The sequence below is a fragment of the Macrotis lagotis genome, chromosome 1 (assembly GCF_037893015.1).
Source record: "Macrotis lagotis isolate mMagLag1 chromosome 1, bilby.v1.9.chrom.fasta, whole genome shotgun sequence".
NCBI classification, from domain to species: Eukaryota; Metazoa; Chordata; class Mammalia; order Peramelemorphia; family Peramelidae; genus Macrotis; species Macrotis lagotis.
This window is the reverse complement of record NC_133658.1, coordinates 730,506,498-730,527,075: the sequence shown is the minus strand read 5'-3', so window position 1 is coordinate 730,527,075 and position 20,578 is coordinate 730,506,498. Positions and strand designations below refer to the sequence as shown.

At 36.2% G+C, this 20,578-nt stretch overlaps 1 protein-coding gene across 5 annotated transcripts in view; it reads left to right on the top strand.

The window, feature by feature from the left end:
* The window catches only part of MTUS2 (microtubule associated scaffold protein 2), a 675,509-nt gene that overhangs the window by 341,144 nt on the left and 313,787 nt on the right, over positions 1-20,578 (top strand). Inside the window, exon 1 of one of the 5 annotated variants that reach the window (XM_074216125.1) lies at positions 10,495-11,066. The exons of the other annotated variants lie outside the window; for them this stretch is intronic. Coding sequence (XP_074072226.1) covers positions 11,051-11,066 — 16 coding nt within the window. The 5' untranslated portion in view covers positions 10,495-11,050. Of the gene's footprint in view, positions 1-10,494; positions 11,067-20,578 lie in introns of those variants that run through there. 5 annotated transcript variants of the gene reach the window in all.

The window sequence follows — 20,578 nt, the reverse complement described above, 5'->3', positions numbered from 1 at the left end:
CTACCTAAAGCATCTGCCCATCTATATATTTATAAGTATAGAATCATGGTATTGTGGATTCTTAGGAATCTCAAAGGTCATTTCATTCTGCCCTCTCAATTTACAAGTGAGGATTCTATTAGTCCAGAATTCTCTCTATATAGCATTGTACCCAGAGCATTAGAGAAATAAAAGAAAAGGATCTGGTCAATCATGTGGTGATAGTCTTCAAGGTAATTTAATTTAACACAAACAGCTAAAAGTTATTTGAACTTAGGTAATGTTCACATGTTAAAAGGTATTCTCCTTTGAAGTACCTTGAGGATGGTTATAGCTTGGGAGTTCATCAAGGCCATGGAAGTCCAATTTTGCTCTAACATGGAATTGTGTACATTTGTAGAAATTGTAAACAAGAGGCTGGTGAGTAACCAAAGAGTTCTCTGAGGATATACCTAGAAAATATAAGAAGATAAGTGATGAATTTAGCTTTCTCTGTAGAATAGGTCTGTTAGATGGAACTTTGTATGGGCCACAAAGATAGCTAATGAACTAGGGGAGAATCAGCTCAGGCATTAGTTTTAGATTTGAGATTTTGATGTATTCTCTTGATTCATGATTCTTACAAATACAAATTACCTATTTTAGCCTCCTGGGTTAAATTCTTTAGACTTTTTGCAACACTTTTCCCATTGCTTAGAATTTTATAGAACTGAGATCCCAGTAGTTTTCTATTCTGTATAACTCAGCAACAGAAAAATCTAAGTATTTCAATGTACTGTAGACTCTTCACTGGTATCTCATCAGGCTTACATGAGTATAATTCTCTCATTGGAGTAATTTATTTATCCCAATTATCAAACAAATAATTTCCCTGTACATATTTAATAAAAGAGACAAGGTAATAGAGAGAAGGTCTTCTAGTTCTTATTAAATGCCTGCCTATCATGTACCAGACATGCTAAGCTTTAAGAATATAAAAAAGAAAAAAGGGGGGGGTCCAAGGTGAGAACTAAAAAAAACAAGACAGAACTATTTCCTCCTCTTAGTAAACTCACATAAAAACCACTAAGGATCAAGGATAAATTGAGGCTAGTCTCAGAGGGAAGGTGCTAAGATGAAGGAAGACTTATTGCAGAAGGTGGAAGAGACTTGAAAGTCAGCAGGGAAGCCCTAGATGAAGAGGGAGAATGGACTCATCGAGGATGATGGGAAAGCTAGTGAATGAAGGGACTTGGAGTCTGGGGATGGAGCATTATATGCCATAAGGAACAAGAAGACTACTGTTAGTGAATTCAAAGAGCACGTGGAAGGGAGTAATGTATAAGATGTGATTGGTTTACATGTCCTCTGCACTCCAGTTCCCAAGCAGCTGGATATATATCCATGGTCTTGTTCACTGCAGAAAGTCATAGAATTATTATATTTGGGGGCAACTAGGTGGCACAGTGGATAAAGCACTGGCCCTGGAGTCAACCTGAGTTCAAATGTGGTCTCAGACACTTAATAATTACCTAGCTGTGTGTCCTTGGGCAAGCCACTTAACCCCATTGCCTTGCAAAAAAAGAAAAGAATTATTTTATTTGGATCATTGAGTTCAATCTCTCTATTTTTACAGATTTAAAATTAACAAAGAAAAGTTAAACAAATTGCCAGGATCTTATCTGAGACAGCATTTGAACTTGGGTCTTCTGGATATCATGCTCAGCATTCTAACCACTGTACCATCAACTCTATTTGTAGTTCAGAAATGGTATATGTGGAAGAGTTCTAAAATAATGTTTTAATTATAACTTTGGCTAGACTTTTTCCCCCATATACGGGGGGGGGGGTAGGTAATGATTGTTATTTTCAAATTCTTCAAGCTCACCCCCATTCTTTATGATCTTCCAAATATCAGTTACAGCTCAGCAATTGCTGTTTCTTCCTGACTTCATGTAGTTCCTCTGGACCAAGTAAGTCAAATTTTCATGGGCTGCCCCAGACCTCTGTAATTGTCACCTTTTTCACCTTGGAGATGATCTACCTGTTAACCACTATTGTGCTCTGTCCTTTCACCTTCAGAGATATCTCCTCTATGCAAAATGAAACAATGCAAGTGAAAGTAGAAGGGGAAATGGGGGTGGAGTGATTCTTGCTTCTCTCTTTGTTTTTTGTCAGTTATCACTGTTCTATTCCATCCTAAGCAGTGATCCTATCCTTTCTATAATCCTCATTTTTCCTACAAGCCTAAATTTTAGCATTTCTGATACTTTATTCTTAAAGTACCTTGCCACTCATTTGTATTTATTGTGTTACCTTTGCTTTCATCTTCTTTCATCTTTTTTTCATCTTTTTCTTTAAAAAAAATCTAAATTGGTTGATGAGTTTTTTCTCCATTACATTGTCTTTGTACACAATCCCTATTTCTCTTTCTCCTTAGAACTTGTTTTTGAGACTTTCCCATCCTTTTAGAGTTGATTTTCCCTCTAGGTGAAAGAGTGATACAGAAGACAATAAGTTCCCTTCAAATAGTGTTATCAGTGGATGATACATTCCCAGTATGGTAAAAGTGCAGTAAGTCTTGAAAATGTGTTTGAACTTAGATTGAGGGGCTCCAGGATATGAATTTTGAATTTCACAGTTTCTGTTTGCATAACTCCCTAATGTGTTAAGTAAGAATAATATTTATATCTGTATCTCACAGGTTTGAGGAGATCAAAGTGCTTTTAAAAAAAATTTAGGCACAATCTTTTTGAGTTGGGTTTGCTGATATCATTCTCATTATTGTTTTTGTTGATGGTATAGTCTCGTTTCCCTTCCTTCCTCAGCTTTCCTGAATCTCAGCTCAGTTATTTTCATGTACTCTGAAACCACTTAATGTTCATCAACCCCTGGCAGCAGGGAAAAGGCAGTGATTCCTAGTATATGGCCAAATGTTCTTTCTTCTCCATTCCGTCTCTTGCCTATTGAAAATTATATCTGCCAGGAAATTATGAGGAACCTATGGAATGCTTCTTGACCAATGTCCTCCTATTCACAATATTAGGGTAGAGGAGTCTGCCTTGACAGTAATTCTCTAATAACTACTAACCAAAAAATGTAATAACCAAGAAATGGAAAATAGCTTCTACATCCTTATTTAAATTCCCACATTTGTGGTAGATGCACTACATTTGTGTATGCATTAATGGCCATGGTTTTTTATTCCTAATGTCCTCTGGTTAGACAACATAACATGGTAAATTTAAATGATTTCCTATACTATGTATGACACTTACCTTCATTAAAATTTATCTGCTGTCCTATTTTCCAGTCCTGTTTGATTAGATCCTTCTGGAATTTCTTGCAATTCTCTGTAGTTTTTGCTAGCCTACATAATTTCATGTTGTCAGCTAATTCAACGAGCTCACTACTTATTAAAATTACGAATCACCAATTCCTGAGACACCCCATTAACTTTTTATATTGGACGTTTGTATGTACTCATTTTCTTCCTCTGAACCAATTTTGAAACCACAAGAGAACTTGATATCACATTCCATCATTAGCAGTAATCACCATGCTTAGCCTTTTGGATGTTCAAAGCTCTTTAGCATCATTAGTTTGTTTATATTTGTAGTATTCCCCCAAAGGTAGGGCAGCTGTATAATTCCCATTCTCCAGATAAGAAAGTGGAAATTTGATTAAGGTCACAACACATTCAGCAGTGAATTTTGATCATATGTTTATGTTGTGTAGAAAGTGGAACTAGGGACTATAGAAACAACAATTTAAAAAAATGGATTTGTGTTGTCCACCTCCATAAATTATTAAGTCCTTATAGGCTGTGTCTTTATCTTTTAGTTTCTATTGCTTTCTTCTGTAGTACTTAGGTCAGTTATTGTTTGTAGGTAGTTCTTCTAAAAGGCTGTTGACTGTTCCTTTTTGTCAAAGAGTTTATGATTGAATGGGATAAAGAACAAATGAAAAACATATGAAGTCAAGTATCAATGCTACAACAGCAGTCAATGCTTAGCATTCAGTGGAGTTAGCCAAAGAAGAGCAAAAATGATAGATCAGTGGAAGTAGTTTTGACTCTAGAGAAACTTGAAATAGAAAGTATGGTTCCTGACATGGAGATCTGTCTTCCTTGCAGTCATTAATTGTCTGTTTGGTGATATTAGCAAATCACATCAGTTCAGTTTTCTTATTTGCTGTTATTTTCCTCCTTCGTATGTGGATGGCATTGTCCATAACAGGCCTTCCAGGGTTGTCCTTGATCTCTGAACTGCTGAAAGTAGCTGTATCCATGATAGTTGATTAACTCAGTGCTGTTATTAATGTAGACCATGTTCTTTTGGTCCTGCTCCTTTTGCTCAGCATCAGTTCATATAATTCTTTCCATGCTTCAACCATTCATGGTTTTTTATAGAAAAATAGTACTCCATAACAATCATATACCACAACTTGTTCAGTCATTCCCCAATTCATGGACATCCCTAAATTTCCAATGCTTTGCCACTACAAAATACAATACAATACAAATATTTTTGAACATGTGAGTCTTTTCCAATTTTTTATGATTTATTTTGGCTATAGGTCTAGTACTGGTATTGCTGATCATCAGAGGGTATGATCAGTTTTATTGCTCTTTGGACATAGTTCCAGATTGCTCTCCAGTATGACTGGATCAGTTTACAACTCCACCAACAAAGCATTAATGTCCCAACTTTCCTACATTCCCTCCAACATTGATCATTTTCTCTTTTTGTCTTCTTAACTAATCTGGGATACTTCATAGCTATTTTAATTTGCATTTCTCTAAATAATAATGATTTGGAGCATTTTTTTCATATGATAATATAAATCTTTAATTTCTTCATTTGAAAACTTCTTGCTCATATCCTTTGACCATTTATCAGTTGGGGAACAAATTTGAATTTGAATCAGTTCTCTGTAGATTTTAGAAACAAAACCTTAATCAGAAACACTAGTTGTGAAAATTGTTTCCCAGCTTTCTGTTTTCCTTGTATCTTGACCATATTAGTTTTATTAGTACAAAACCTTTTTAAATTTAATATAGTCACAATCATCAATTTTGTAATTTATAATGTATTCTACTTCTTATTTGATCATAGATTTCTCCCCTTTCCGTAGATCTAGCAGATAGAGTATTTCTTGATCTCTTAATTGGTCTATGGTGTCACTCCTTATGTGTAAGTTCTGTACCCATTTTGATATTATTTTGGTATAGGGTGTGAAATGTGAGTTTCTGCCTAGTTTTTGCCATATTATTTTCTAGTTTTCCTAGCAGGTTTTATAGAACAGAGACCTCTTATCACAGAAAGGATTTGTCATATATAGTAGATTACTGTCATCATTTATTACTGTTTCTTTTGTACCTATTTCAATCATTGCTCTATTTCTTTTTTGGTTTATTTATTTTATATTATTACAATAATCTCATTGTAATTGTAAACATAAACCCCCCTCCTTCCCCCCCCCCAAAAAAAAAGATGAGAAACCTCAAGAATAGGGAGAGAGGGGAAAAAATGTACTTCAGTCTGTGTTCAGATTCCAGTGGCTCTGTCTCTCGGATGAATTTCTTTCTTTATCATAAGTCCACCAGAGAAGTTGCCTCAATATTTTTCCCACAGTTGCTATTACTAGCTGTATTTCCCTCTACTCTATTCCTCCCCACTATCATTTATTCTATTCTTTCTCTCCTTTCATCTTTTCCCTGTTCAAAAATGTGTTGTATCTGTGAGTACCCTCCTCCATGATATCCCCTCTCTTCTATCACCTATACCTCCCTTCCCTCTCCCCATTCCTCCTTATCCCATCCCTTTCTTCTCATTTTTCACTAGGGTAAAATAGATTTCTATACCCAATTAAGTGTGTATGTTATTTCCTCTCTGAGCTATTTCTGATGAGAATAAATGCTCACTCATTCCTCCTCATCTTCCCCCATTTAATTCCATTGAAAAAGCTTTTTCTTGACTCTTATGTGAAATATGTTAGCCCCTTCTTCCTCTCCTTTCTCTTCCACCCAGTACTTTCCTTTTATCACCCATTGACTCCATTTTTTTACTATATTATACCATTATATTCAGCTCCTTCCTGAGCCTTGTCTATATATGCTACTTCTAACTGCCCTTATAAATGAGATTAATATGAGTTATCAGTATCTTCTTTCCATGCAGAAATACAGACAGTTCGACATCTTTAAGTTCCTGATAGTTAGTCCTTCTCGTCCACCCTTACTCTATGGTTCACCTGAGTCCTGTACTTGGAGATTGAACTTTCTATTCAACTCTTGTTGTTTCAGTAGGACATTTTGAAAGTTCCTGTTTCATTAAAAGTCCATCTTTTCCCCTGAAAGAGGATGTTCAGTTTATTCTGGGTTGTAAACCAAAATCTTTCATTTTCCAGAATATCATATTCTAAGCCCTACAAGCCCTTAATGTAGATGCCACCAGATCCTGTTAATCCTGACTACAGAGCCATGGTAGTTGAATTGTTTGTTGCTAGCAGCTTTTAGTATTTTCTCTTTGACTTAAGAGTTTTAGAATTTGGCTATAATAGTCCTGGAAGTTTTTCTTTTGGGATTTCTTTCAGGAGGTGACAAGTGAATTCCTTCAATTTGTATTTTATCCTCTGCTTCTAGGATCTCAGGGCAATTTTGCTGTATTATTTCTTGAAAAATGAAGTCTAGGGTCTTTTCCTGGTCATAACATTCAGGTAGCCCAATAATTTTTAAATTATCTCTCCTGGATCTATTTTCAAGGTCAGTTGTTTTTCCAATGAGATATTTCACATTTTCTTCTGATTTGGGTTTTTTTAAATAGTTTTATTTCTTCCTAATGTCTCACAAGATCATCAGCTTCCTTTAGTTCTATCCTGCATTTGAATGAGTTATTTTCTTCAGAGAGCTTTTTTATCTCCTTTTCCAGCTGGACAATTCTGCTTTTGAAGGCATCCTTCTCCTCATTTTCCTTTTGCATTGCTTTTTCCATTTGGCCTAAACTGGTTTTTAAAATATTATTTTCTTCAGTATTTTTTGGTATTTTTTCACCAAGCTGTTGACTTGGTTTTCATGATCTATCTGCATCACTCTCATTTCTCCTCTTAATTTTTCCTCTACCTCCCTTAATTGCTTTTCAAAGTCTTTTTTTTTTTTTTGTTATCTCATCCATAGCCTGAGCCCATTTTCTATTCTTGGAGGTTTTGGTAGAAAAGCTTTGATTTTGTCATCTTTAGAATCTTCCATGGGACCAAAGTAATTTTTTTTTAAGTTTTTGCAAGTCAATGGGGTTAAGTGGCTTGCCCAAGGCCACACAGCTAGGTAATTATTAAGTGTCTGGAGCCGGATTTGAACTCAGGTACTCCTGACTCCAAGGCCAGTTAGCCACTGTGCCACCTAGCCACTCCCAAAGTAATTTTCTATGGTCATATTCTTCTTTTTCTTTTGTTTGCTCATTTCCTCAGCCTATGACTGATTTACTGCACTTCCAAGTCTATGGGGAGGTTTTGGGACATCCCACTGGGACTTTAATTTCTCCAAGGCTTATGACTGCTTTCTTGCCTGTGCTTCAATATGTGAATGACCACAGGTGCTCCCCTCTACCCTGGAGCTGTGAGGAGGGTCCCTGCTTGATTGTGGTAGTATGGAGGCACAGACTGCAACCTGGATCTGAGTGTGGGCATACAGCTGGTTTCTGCCTCAGGGAGAGCAAAGAGACCTCTGCAGTCTCCCCCAATCCCCTTACTGTCTGTGGGCTGAGAACTCTGGATGTGCTGGGTGGCTCTGCCGACTCCCGCTGCAGGTTCTCACTGCAGAGCTGCTCTGAGTCTGGTGCTCACTCCACACTCACTCTGGTGCATCAGAGTTCTCACACCACCCCTTCAAGCTATTCCCTGTGATCCTGGGGCCAGGAGGTCTGTAAACTGCCCCTCTGCCAGGGACCCAGGTGCCCCCAGGGATCTATGCACCCAGCCTAGCTGCATGGCTTTTTCCAACCCCCTGGTCCCAGTGAAACAGACCTTTTCTGTAGAACTTCTAAGTTGTCTTATCCTGGGAAATTGTATCACTCAGTCTTTCTGTGGGTTCTTCCCCTCTAAATTTTGACAAGAGTCATAATTTGATGGCCTTCGGAGGTTTTTGGAGAACACATTTCTGGGATTTCTGCCTTCATGCCGCCATCTTGGCTCTGCTCCACCCATTATTCTATTTCTTAACAAGTGCCAAATAGTTTTGATGATTGCTACTTTATGTTATAGTTTCAGGTCTGGTATAATTAGGCCACCTTCCTTTGCATTATTCTTTTCATTGATCCCTTGATATTCTTTTTTAAAAAAATTTTTAAATTTTTTTAGGGTTTTTTTTTTGCAAGGCAAATGGGGTTAAGTGGCTTGCCCAAGGGCACATAGCTAGGCAATTATTAAGTGTCTGAGGCCAGATTTGAACTCAGGTACTCCTAACTCCAGGGCCAGTGCTCTATCCACTGAGCCACCTAGCCACCCCAATTCCTTGATATTCTTAACCTTTTGTGCTCCAGATGAATTTTGTTACTATTTTTTCTAACTCTGTAAAATAGTTTTTTTGGTAGTTTGATTGAGATGACACTAAGTAACTTAATTTGGGTAGAATTACCATGTTTATTATATCAGATCAGCGTAACATGAGTAAGTGCTGTTTTTCCAGTGGTTTGAGATAAGACTTTTTTGCATGAAATTGTAATTGTTTTCAAATGGTTTCTGTATTTGTCTTGGAAGGTAGATTCTCAGGTATTTTATATTGTCTACAGTTACTTTAGATGAAATTTCTTTTTCTATCTCTTGTCCTTGGGCTTTGTTGTTCCTATAAATAGAAGTGCTGATGATTTCTGTAGTTTTTTTAATATCTTTGCTGAATTTGTTAATTGTTTCAAGTTGTTTTTTAGTTGATTTTCTAGAGTTCTCTAAGTATACCATCATATTGCCTGCAAAATGTTAAAGTTTTGCTTCGTCATTGCCAATTCTAATTCCTAATTCTTTCAATTTCTTTTTCTTCTCTTATTGCTAAAACCATCAGTTTCCTTATTTGTTAAATGAGTGAGTTGAACTAAATGATCTCTTAGTTTCTGCTAAATCCATGATTTTCTGAGATAGGTGTTCTTATCCTTAGGTTTATGATTTTTTTTTTCCAAAACACTCTGGTAACTTTATTTCAGTATAACTGATTTTATTTGTAATTCTATACATTTCAGTTTGTACTTTTAAAAATATGATTCTGATGTCTTCATAGGTTTCACTAGGCTCTTCACCACAGAGGTCCTTGACACATTAGAAGGTTAAGAACTGTTCTTAGTACTATCCTACCATAGGAGGAGAAGAATCTTACTGAAGGATATTGCCTCAGTTCAGTTTAGCAGATTAGAATCTTGGAGAAGGTATGGCAAAAGAATCAGAAGTTAAAACTCCATAAAACAATGGACTCATTTGTATTCTTATGCATTATGACTTAGAGTAGGAAAGGTCCAAAATCTAAATTGAGGAATAAGGTTGCACAACTAAAAAGATCATCTAATATCAGATGTGTTGCTTTTCAGGCAAGAGAAAGACATCATCAATAGTCCTCAAAGAGGCTGTTCTTTTGGACTTTGTCCCACTTAAATGGTATAGTGCAAAATTATATTGGTAATTTTGTCAGAAGATCAAGGTTTGTTTCCTAGTTCAAGAGGGATAATAATACCTAAAATAATGTTTTGGGGAAAAAAGGCTTAATCATTTAAGTATATTAGTAGCATTTTTCTCTTAAGTTGCCTAGAGCACAGTCAACAAATGTCACAGGCAGAATTTCTGCCCAAATGTTTGTGGCTTCCAGGAGAGTACTGTTTTATACTTTCTCTTAATAAATTTTAGTGACTCTTTTGTTTATTATATTGGACTTGAAATTGTTCTCAATGCTCTAACAGAATCACAGAATCTAAGAAATTTGAAGAGACCTCAGAATCATCTGATGTCTGCACCTAATCAGGAATCCCTAATAATTGGGGATCCATTTTCTTTTTAGAGCATGGTTAATCATTGCCTTTGCTTTGGGGAAGCTTCCATAGTTAATATTTTTTTGTTGCACCAAGCTTTAATTTGTCTCTTTGTAACTTCTACCTATTTCTTCTACTTTTCCTCCTGGTTACAAGCAAAACAAGTATCACATCTGTCTTTCTCAAGACAGACTTTCAGATATTTGAAGACAACTATAATATCCCATCTTGGTCTTCCCTTTTCCAGGCTATACATTCCCAATTTCTTCAACCAGTATTCATATGGTATGTTTTCTAATCTTCTTAGCATTTTTTTACACAGATACCTTTTCTAGAATATGGTGCCCATAAGTGAACATGGTGCTCCAACTAAGGCAGACTTCAGTGGGACCATTGTTTCTTTCAATCTGAGCAGCTTGCTTCTCATAATGAAGCATAGGGCAACATCAAAGGAGGTAGGAAGATTTAACCTACAGAAGAGAAAATTGGTAGAAATTGGGGGTAGTGACATGATGTCTCTCCTCAATATTTAAAGAACACTAATGTGAAGCTATTTAAAATATTAAAGATATTTAAAGAACAGTAGTGGGGGGAACTATGGGTTCTTGGTCCCAGAATCCAGGACTGGAAACAATGTATGGAATAGAGAGAAACATTTAGATGTGATGTACATAAATCCTCATAATTGATGGCCTCTGAAGTCCCTTTCCATTGAAAGCCTATGACTTGGGTCAGCTAAGTGGTACAGTGGATAGAGCACTGGCCCTGGAGTCAGGAGGACCTGAGTTCATATTTGGCCTCAGACACTTAAGAAGTACATAGCTGTGTGGCCTTGGCTTTTTGTGTAATTGGCTTTTTGTGGCTGCCCTATCACATGACTGAATCATGTTGAGCACAATGTCCTCTAAATTCTAGATCTTTATAAAAGGAATTATTCTAGAGCCATATCTCCCCAAATCTGTATTTGTGAAGTTATGAGTGTAAAACATAGAAACTTAGATTTGTGAGGAACTAAAGGAAGATCAGTTTGACTGGATCACCAAGTACAGAAGGGCAATGATACCCAATAAAACTGGAAGGAAAACTGGATGTCAGATTGTAAAGGTATATAAATGCTTAAAGAGAGGAATTAAAATTTTGCTTTTAAAAATTATTTGCTATTTTTCCTCAATTACATCGAAAAATAATTTTCAACATGTTTTTTAAAAGTTTGAGTTCCAAATTTTTTACCTCCTTACCCTCCCTATTCATTGAGAAGGCAAGCAATTTGATATAGGTTATGTGTGTATAGTCATGCAAAACATTTCCATGTTAGTCATTTTGTTAAAAAAAATGGAAAAAAGAAAAAAAAACAAGAAAATAGAGTTTAAAAGTATGCTTTGATTTGTATTCTGGATCCATTGATCCTTTCTCTGTTGATGGAGCAATAGCATTTTTCATCATAAGCCCTTCAGAGTTATCTTAGGATGTTGTATTTTTGAAAATAGCTAAATTCTTCATGTTTGATGTCAATATTTGATTTTAAAGGCTATAGGGAGCTTTGGGGATCTGGTTGAGAAAAGGAGTGAAATGGTCTTCCTTATTTACTCCTTTCACAAACTCTTCAGTCTTGCCAGTCTAATTTCTTTACTATTCTTTATCCAAGATATTGAGTTTCCTTTTTCCATAACTTTCCCTATATCTGAATGTTCTTCTGGGCCTTGCTACTTAGAATCCCTACATACCTTCAAACTCACCTTTTCTGATTCACCCAGATAAGTGCCCCCAATTACTTTGTAATATATATACATATATGTATATATGTAAATGTCTCTCCCTATAGATTTAAGCTCAATGAGTACAGAAGTCATTTGATTTTTCTATTATATTTATGCTTTTATCCTCAGAGTCTAGTGTATGATAGATAAAACGTGGTTGTTAATTGATCCTCTCCCCCAAACTTTTTACTTCTCACTTTTAAGTTTTATTTGTCAGTCTATATTCCTAGCATCTCAAATTTTGTTTTATTGTGACTGTCATCCAACATATTAGCTGGATAGCTCCAAATACTGTGTCTTCTGCAAATTTAACAAACATGACATCTAAGCCTTCATGAAAATCATTTATAAAAAATGATGAATAGCATTAAAACAGCAAAGAAAATCCCTATGTCAATCTACTAGAGATTTTTCTCCAATTTGATTTTTGTTGTTTGTCATTTCAAGTGTGTCCAACCCTTGTGACCCAATTTAGAATTTTCTTTTACAGATATAGAAACTGAGTCAAACAGGATTAAGTTATTTGCCCAGTGTCAACAGACAAGACTGAGGTCATATTTTAACTAATCTCCACCTCACCACAGGGCTAGCATTCTGTCTACTAATAGATTATTAATGAATACTCATTGGATCAAGTCATTCAACCAGTTCCCCAAACACCTAATCATGTCCTATCACATGTCTCTTCCTTTAGTCCATAGCACAAAAAAACTTTATCAAATGCTTTGATGAAAATTCAGTTTACTATATCCATAACATTTCTGATTTACCTATATAGTTCCATTATCAAAAGATAAACAGAAGGAATGTCTGGAATACCAGTTAGTAATATCCATCATGTTATTGACATCTTGGCTTCCTTTTGTAATTGTTCTTTTAACCACAGGGTGGTATCTGGACCAGAGAACTAAAGCTTTTTAGCATGTCTCTGGAGGGTCATTCATTCTCTCCAGACCCATGGTCTGGGCCATGGAGACTTACAGAATTTAGGAAGAGTATGATCTTATTCAAAGGGAGACTGGAGATGCTGCAACCTATGTCAAGTGCACCCATCATGTATGGTTCAGATACAGTTGTGCCAAAGGGTTTATAAAATTTCTCTGGATGTGGGGCAGGATACAGTTCCATCCTTGTAGCTATTTGGGGCTATATATCACTTTTCCTTCAATGGACAAAAGGACCCAGTCAAATGATCCTGCATCAATCACATATCAGAACTGCTTTGCAGTCTAAGAGATTAGCCTTAGCTTCCTTTTAGAGTCTCCAGGATAAGCAGGGAGCAGATGAGTGAGAGTGCCTGGGACTCCCCCTCCTCAGGAAGAATAGATCCTTAGAAGTCTGACAGGCAGATGGAGGGGTTTCTAACTTGTCCCTGTTGCCACCTTGCATGCTGTTGGTCATGCCAGTGTAATAGAAACACTTGGCTTATCCCATAACAAGATAAAACATACTGATTCTATTGCTCACAGTGTGGAGTGTTTTAATTTAAATACCATTAAGTGTGATAAGCCTAGTTTCTTACCAAAGGAAGTCCAACCAAAAATAGTTGTAGTTTTTAGAACTAATTTTGCTTTTCCTTGTCTGACATGGTACTGCATGTATTGGAGAAGCCAAAGGCACAATGAAGTTGGATTCAGTCTGGATACTTGTATTTGCTCAACCAGAATGCTTTTAACATATCCCTTGGAAGCGGGTCATTCTCAGGCCAAGGAGAGGTGCCAGTTGTGTATCAGTCCCAGAGAGTCCATTATTTCAGCTCTGTATTTGAGCCGGGTCAAAGATAACTGTGAAAGAGCTAGAAGGGACCTTAGAGTTCAACCAGACCACCCCTCTCATTTTAGAGATTGGGAAACTTAGATCCAGAGATATTGAGTGACTTGTTCAAGATTATACAGATAAAACGAATTCAGAATTCAGGTCCTTTAATTCCAAAGCCAGCTGTGATTCACAACTTGTTGGATGCCTGGGTAGGATTGAAGGTCATTTTCCAGAAAAGAAGTCTAGGGTAGAAGAGGCCTCTTAGAGAGTAGCATTAGAACCTCAATCTCATGAGACAAGATGCTTTCCCAGGAAAATCTCAATACCATCTTCAGACTCTTCTTGGCTGTATCTGGAAAGCTAGAGAGTGGCGCACCAAACTCTCTCTTTCTCCAGACCTTCTTTTATATAGTAGAACTTGGATTTCCAGCTCTTTTTAGTTAACATCTGCAGCTCTGTCTAAATAAGAAGTCCCCATGCTACATACTCTGGTGTATATACCCTTGCCCCATTTTAGAATCCTTTTGTACATTGTTTTCAATCATCAGATTATGAGCTCTTTCAGGGCAAAGAATGTCTTTCTTTTTTAATTTATATTCCTAGAGCTTAGCCTGGTGCCTAATACACAGTTAACTATTAATAATTGTTTATTGTTTTGTTTGTTAATAAATGTTTACTGAATTGAAGGAAAGCCTCTTGGATCTTAGGGCCACATGGCTGAGTGAGCCATTACATCTGGCCAATTCATTTCCTTGCCATGAAACTGAAAGTCATAAGAGTCCAGAGAAGGGAAAGGAAGAAAGTAAGAATAAAGTCTTCTAATAGGGGTAGTGGAGGGAGAGAAGAGAAGACAGATATAGGTGCAAGGGTCTTGAGCAATGAGACCAAGGGTGGGCAGGTTTTTGCAGGTCTTAAGAGTGGAGAAGCATATGCAGTGGAAGGACCAGCCTAGAAAGTGACTGCTGCAAGCCAAGATGTAGCTACCTGGTATAGAAGCTGGAGACTTAGGTTCTGGAAGGGCTTAATAACCTTGCCAAACCCAACCAACCTCCATCAGAAATCTGAAGTTTAACTACTTGGTTCAACTAAGATAGAATTAGTTGACTCTGAAGATTAAATAGAGTGAGAATTTCTTTAATCTGAGGTGTATGAGTTTGATTTTTAATATACTTTGATCAATATTTTCAGTATTAATTATTTCATTTTTAATCCTATATTTTTTATTTAATGTATTTAAAAGCATGATTCTGAGAAGGAATACATAGGCTTAATTAGGGCTATGAAATCTCTAACACACTCAAAAAGCTAAAAACCCTTGATTTTTTTTAAATTTAAGGCAATGGGGTTAAGTGACTTGCCAAAGGTCACACATTTAGGCAATTATTAAGTATCTGAGACCAGATTTGTGTCTGACTCCAGGTGTGATGCTCTATCCACTACATCACCTAGCTGCCCCCAAAAACTGTTGATTTCTAGAAGAAATTTAGAAGAACTAAGAAAGAGTAAGGCCTCTTTCACTGAATACTTGAATTTGTGATGATTATTAAATATTAAAGTCTTTTAACTTTTCATAAAAGTCCTGAAATGTTTTAATTTCTGATATGATAAATATCATAAACATAAACAAAATTTCTTTGGGGCATCCTCAATAATTTAAAGAGTAGAAAGATGTATGAGGTCAACAAATTTAAAAACCCCAAGTTTAGACCATTTCTGATATCCTGACATCACATGCTATAACTTTGAGATACTACAACTATTATCCTAGAAGTTCCATCTCTAGAGACCCACCATTGGGACAGGATGCACGAAAGGACAAAGGAAGAGATATTTATTCTTTACTTGATGAAGAACCCATTTCTGGAAATTTTGGTGTTATGGTGGTAAAGATGAAATGATTGAGGAAAGAAGGATTTGATCTTCCAAGGCTTTTGATTTATAAAGCAGTGAATAATGGTTGCCCAACAAAGTGAAACCAGACCTCTTCAGCTTAGGACTAAAACACAAATATAAGGAAGAAAAAGATTTTTATACTTAAAAAGAAACAATATAACATTAGGGCCTTATTTCTAGTTGGAGGAAATATTAGGGACTTTCAAAGTTGAGAGGAAGAGAGTAAACCAGTGCAATTCCCTGAATTCATAAAAAGATGTATCCCATTCTCCCTAAATATCTAGAAACAATCAAAGGAACATGGAAACAATAGCTGATTGATCAGTATGGGGCCAGTTTTTAGATAAGACAAAAGTTTTCTCACAATTGTGAAAAACTCTCTCATCAATTTGTAGATCTGACTGCCTTTGTAGTTAACATAACCTAGGTCTTTAAGCAACCAGTAAAGGTGGTCCAGTTTCCCATCCACACAGGGTTAGGTTCAAACAATACAGAAAGGGTTTCTCAAAATTCCCATATTTGAATAGTTTTTTCACAAAACAGAATTTGGAACTGAGCTAATTGCTAAATTGAGTCACAAGATGGGGTCACAAATGTGATCCACTCAACTCCCTCAATTAACCACTTGCTGCCTAAATCCTGTCATATAAGGAACTCAGAATTTAAATTTTTTTGACTTCAGAGTCCTGGTTTTAGGAAACAGATAGCTTAACTAGAAAAATGATATCATTTTAGCTTTCGGTCATTGTCGGGAGGAAATCTCTTATCATGAATCTTGACTTACTGATCTTAAATATTTCTCTGGATTTTTTCATTAGGTAACTGTCTACCAGATAGTAGGAAATAAAACAAATCAATACAACAATTCAATGGGACCTGAAATCCTAGTTAGGCATTAAAATTTCATGCTTTAAAATTTTTTACTTGAATATGTATACTTTTTGTAAAAGGATGACAGTTTGAAACATTTCAACTTAAAATTCATGGATATTGCTCTCCCAAGAGGTAATAATACTAATAACAGAGATTTAAATAGTATTTTAAAATTGACAAAACCCCTTTATATACATTAACTAATTTGAATCTTACAACAGCCCTATGAAACAAAGTAATAAAGATATTATTCTCATTCCTCTTAGCTCTATTTTTATTGATTAAGCAACTCAGGCTTAGAGAAATTTAATGACTTGTTCATGGTCACAGACTAGGGGAAGGTTTCAAATCCAAGTTAGTCCTAACTCCAAATCTTACATGATTTCTAGTCAATCTGTCAACCAATAGAAAATAGAGAGAAGCGGATAAGTATTTATTTAGTACTTGTTGTGTGTTGGAGACTACAATAAGCTCTTTATACCATTTGGTCCTCACAAAAATCTCCTAGATGCTATTATCCCCATTTTATTCTTAAGGAAATGACTTACCCAGGATCACATAGCTAATTAGTGTCTGAGACTAGATTTGAACTCAGATCTTCCTATGCTAGGTCATCCATTGTAGTACCACCTAGCTTCCTGCTGTCTGCTAGACAGCATGCTGGGTTCTAGAGATATGCAAATGAAACTTTCTCTCCCCTCAAAGAACTTACATTCACAACATGTACTTAGAGAAATTTCTAAAGAAATAAATAAGAGATAATTTGGGGGGTGGGGCAAAAAGTGGAGACAATTAGTTGAGAAAATCAGGAAAAGCTTCAATTAAAGGTCACCTTTGAGCTTAACTTTGAAGTAAATTTGGAATTCTGAGAGATAGAAGTGAGAGAGTGAAGATTCTAGGCATAATGGAGAGCTGAGTACAAAGACAAAGAGATGAGAAGAGGAGGACTGTTGGAACAGGAAGAAGGCTGATTTGGTTGGACCTTAGAGAGTGTGAAAGGAAATAATGTATAAGAAGCTTGCAAAACTCATTTGGATCCAGGTTATAAATATGTTTAATTACAGACAGAGGAGTTTTTTAATCATATTTTTGAGAAATCAAATCTAATAAAACTGTTGGAAGGCTTAAATGAGATAATTTATGTTAAGTGCTTCACAAACTTTAAAGTCCTAAGTAAAAATTAGTTTTTATTATAATAATAAAAATCACTTGAGTAGAATAAATCTTTATTTGCCCTGGTAGAGTTGTTTGCAAAATTTGTTTAGATGCTGGTATAATGGCAGGTATCAATTGGAATTTATTGAGGAATTACTATTGAGAAAGGTTTTGGTGTCATCATATCTAAGCTTTTAAAAATTCAGTTTGGCCATATAGTGTATGGAACAAAGAGAAAAGAAGGGAGGTGGGCAGGCAAATTAGGAAGCTATTCCAAAAGATGAAGCAAGAAGTGATGGGATTTGGGCTGGTGTGGTGGAATGAAGTAGAAAGAAAGGGACATATCTAAGAGACTTTCTAGGGGTTAAGTCAATAATATATGGCAACTGGTTGCTTATGTTGGGAAAAGGTTGAATGAGGATAAGGTTGTAAATCAGAATGACAAAAAAAAGAATAATGGTGTCCCTAATAAAAATAGGGACGTTTGGAAGAATTTGGGTGGGTTAATGGAAAGATAATGAATCTGTTTTGGTCATGGTGATTTTGACTCAATTGGAAGTGTTCAAGGAGTTCATGATAAGGCACTCCATCTTATACTCCCACTGAGAGCTAGGATATTAGAAAGAACAAGAAAATAGCATGCTTGCAATCCTTAATTTTGAGGGAGGGGGGCGTTGTAAGGCAATGGGGTTAAGTGGTTTGCCCAAGACCACACAGCTAGGTAATTAAGTGTCTGAGGCTGGATTTGAACTCAGGTCCTCCTGACTCCAGGGCTGGTGCTCTATCCACTGAGCCACCTAGCTGCCCCACAATCCTTACTTTTTAAAAGGCAATCAGGAAAAGGAAATAACATTAGACTTCAAATGAGGAACATTAGACTTCAAATGATTCCTAACTCTAATATACTTATTATTCAGTGCCACAAGTAAAACAACCTCTCTAATATTTATTCTCCACATCCATAAAATGGGGATAATAACAATGCCTTGATAGAAAGTTTAGCATTTTGTCTAGTGTTTTAAGTTTTGACAAGAGCTTTATATAGAGTATCTCATTTGATATATAGTTTGAATACTGACTACACCTAGTCAGGTCAAGTCCACAAGCATTTCTTAAGCTGCTGCTCTGTGCAAGGAACTGTGCTAACACTGGAGATACATGTAGATAGCCAGAAATAATTTTTGCTCTCAAGGAGCTCACAATCTAATGCTGTAAAATAATGCTGTACAAAGAAAATAAAGATAGTTATAGATTTACTCACACATATAATTATATATAATGTGTATTTAGAGGAAGAAAGGAAAAGGAAGAAAAGAAAGAAGGAAAGAGAAAGGAAGAGAAAGATAGAAAGGAAGAAAAGAGGGAAAGAAGAGGAAAGAAAGGAAGAAAAAGAGAAAGGGAAGAAAGAAAGAGGGAAGGAAGAAAAAAAGAGAAAAAGGGAGGAAGAAAGAGAAAGACGAATATATATATATATATATATATATATATATATATATAATATATAGTAATTGTAGAGAGAAGGCACTGACATTAAGGGAGACCAGGAAAGACTTTGTGTAGAAGTTAAAATTTAAGCAGAACCTTGATAAAAATCAAGGAGGCCAAGAGATTAAGAGGTAGAGAAGTCAAGGCAATGAAAACACATGGAGTTGAAAGATGGAATCTTGTGCAAGAAACAATAAGTTAATGTCATTGGATTAGCAGGTATGTGGAAAGGAGTAAGGTATATGAGTACTGGAATGGTAAGAAGACACAAGTTTTAAAGACAAAAAGAGGATTTAATATCTGATCCTAGAGCTAATAAGGAACCCTTGGAGATTATAGAATAGGGAGATGATATGCACGTCAGAAAGATCACTTTGATAGTTGAATGCAGGTTGGTCTGGAGTGGAGAGGGAATTAGATGGCAATAACACCCAGAAACCTCTTGCAACAGGACAGACATAAGGTTATAAGGACTGACATCAGGATGGCAGCAGTGTCAGAAGAATGATGGGAGTGTTTAAAAGAGGTATTACAAAGGTAGAATGGAAAGGACTTTGAAACTGATTGGACATGGTGTGAAAATAGTTGAAGATAATATTTAGATTGTAAACCTGGATGACTGATGGATAATAGGGTCTATCCTCTCAGGTCTCCCAGTCTTCCAATGCTAACAACAGGAAAATAATTGTACAAACACAGTTTTTAAATAGAATAAAATGGAGATAAAGTCAGAGGAAAGACACTTCTATAAGGGGAGAGGAATTTCTGCATAATCCACACCTGTGCATAGTTCTTGATAACTCAACCTTTATATTTTACTTTTAATGGTGTTGAATGTGAAACCTGCCAGTGTAGAGGCAGCTTCATATCCAAGTTTTAATGATCTGTGGAAAAAAGAGGAAGAGAAACAGGCAACCCAGACACAAACCCTGGAGGAGAGCATAAGATGTAAATCTTCCAGTGAATAAAATTCTTCAAATAAACGACTTGAAAATGTCACTTTTCCTAAATATAACTTGGGCTTCCATAACACCAGCTGCTGGTGCGCTGTGTACCCGGCAGCCCCCGAGCTTTACTACTTACTACAACTCCTGATGCCTGTCACTGTATTCAGGCATGTTGGCCACGAGTCGCTCATCAGTGTGCAGGCTCCTTCGTCCCCCAAGCTCCTCCTGCAAGAGCGCAAGAAAACAAACCACATCATTTGCCATCTTTTTTCCTATAAATATGTGTACTATTTCTGAACCTTTCTATTGTGTCTTCAAAATTTGTATCAGCTTGACAGTCACATCTGAAAAAATTAACTCGCTCATAAAAAAGTTTATTAATTGTTTTTTTGTCTACTGTTCAGTCCACCTCACTCCTCCCATCCCCAATCCCTGCCACTGAAATCTTTATTGTGAGGCACCTGGTGTAGTCGAATGAACCTAGAGTTTGAGGATAGAAATGACTCTGTTTCTTATTTTGCAACTACTGGCAAGTCACTTAACCCTTTCTAGGCTTGGTTTCCTCATCTATTAAATGAGAGTTAGTAACACCTATAGTATCTCTCATAGGATTGTTGGTGTTGGGGGATTCAGTGAGATGATTTATGTGAAGTGCTCTGCAAACCTTCAAATTCTATAGAGATATCAGTTTTTATTATCATAATTTAACAAGAATTGATTTTTAGCTTACTCTGGAACCAGAGTTTTT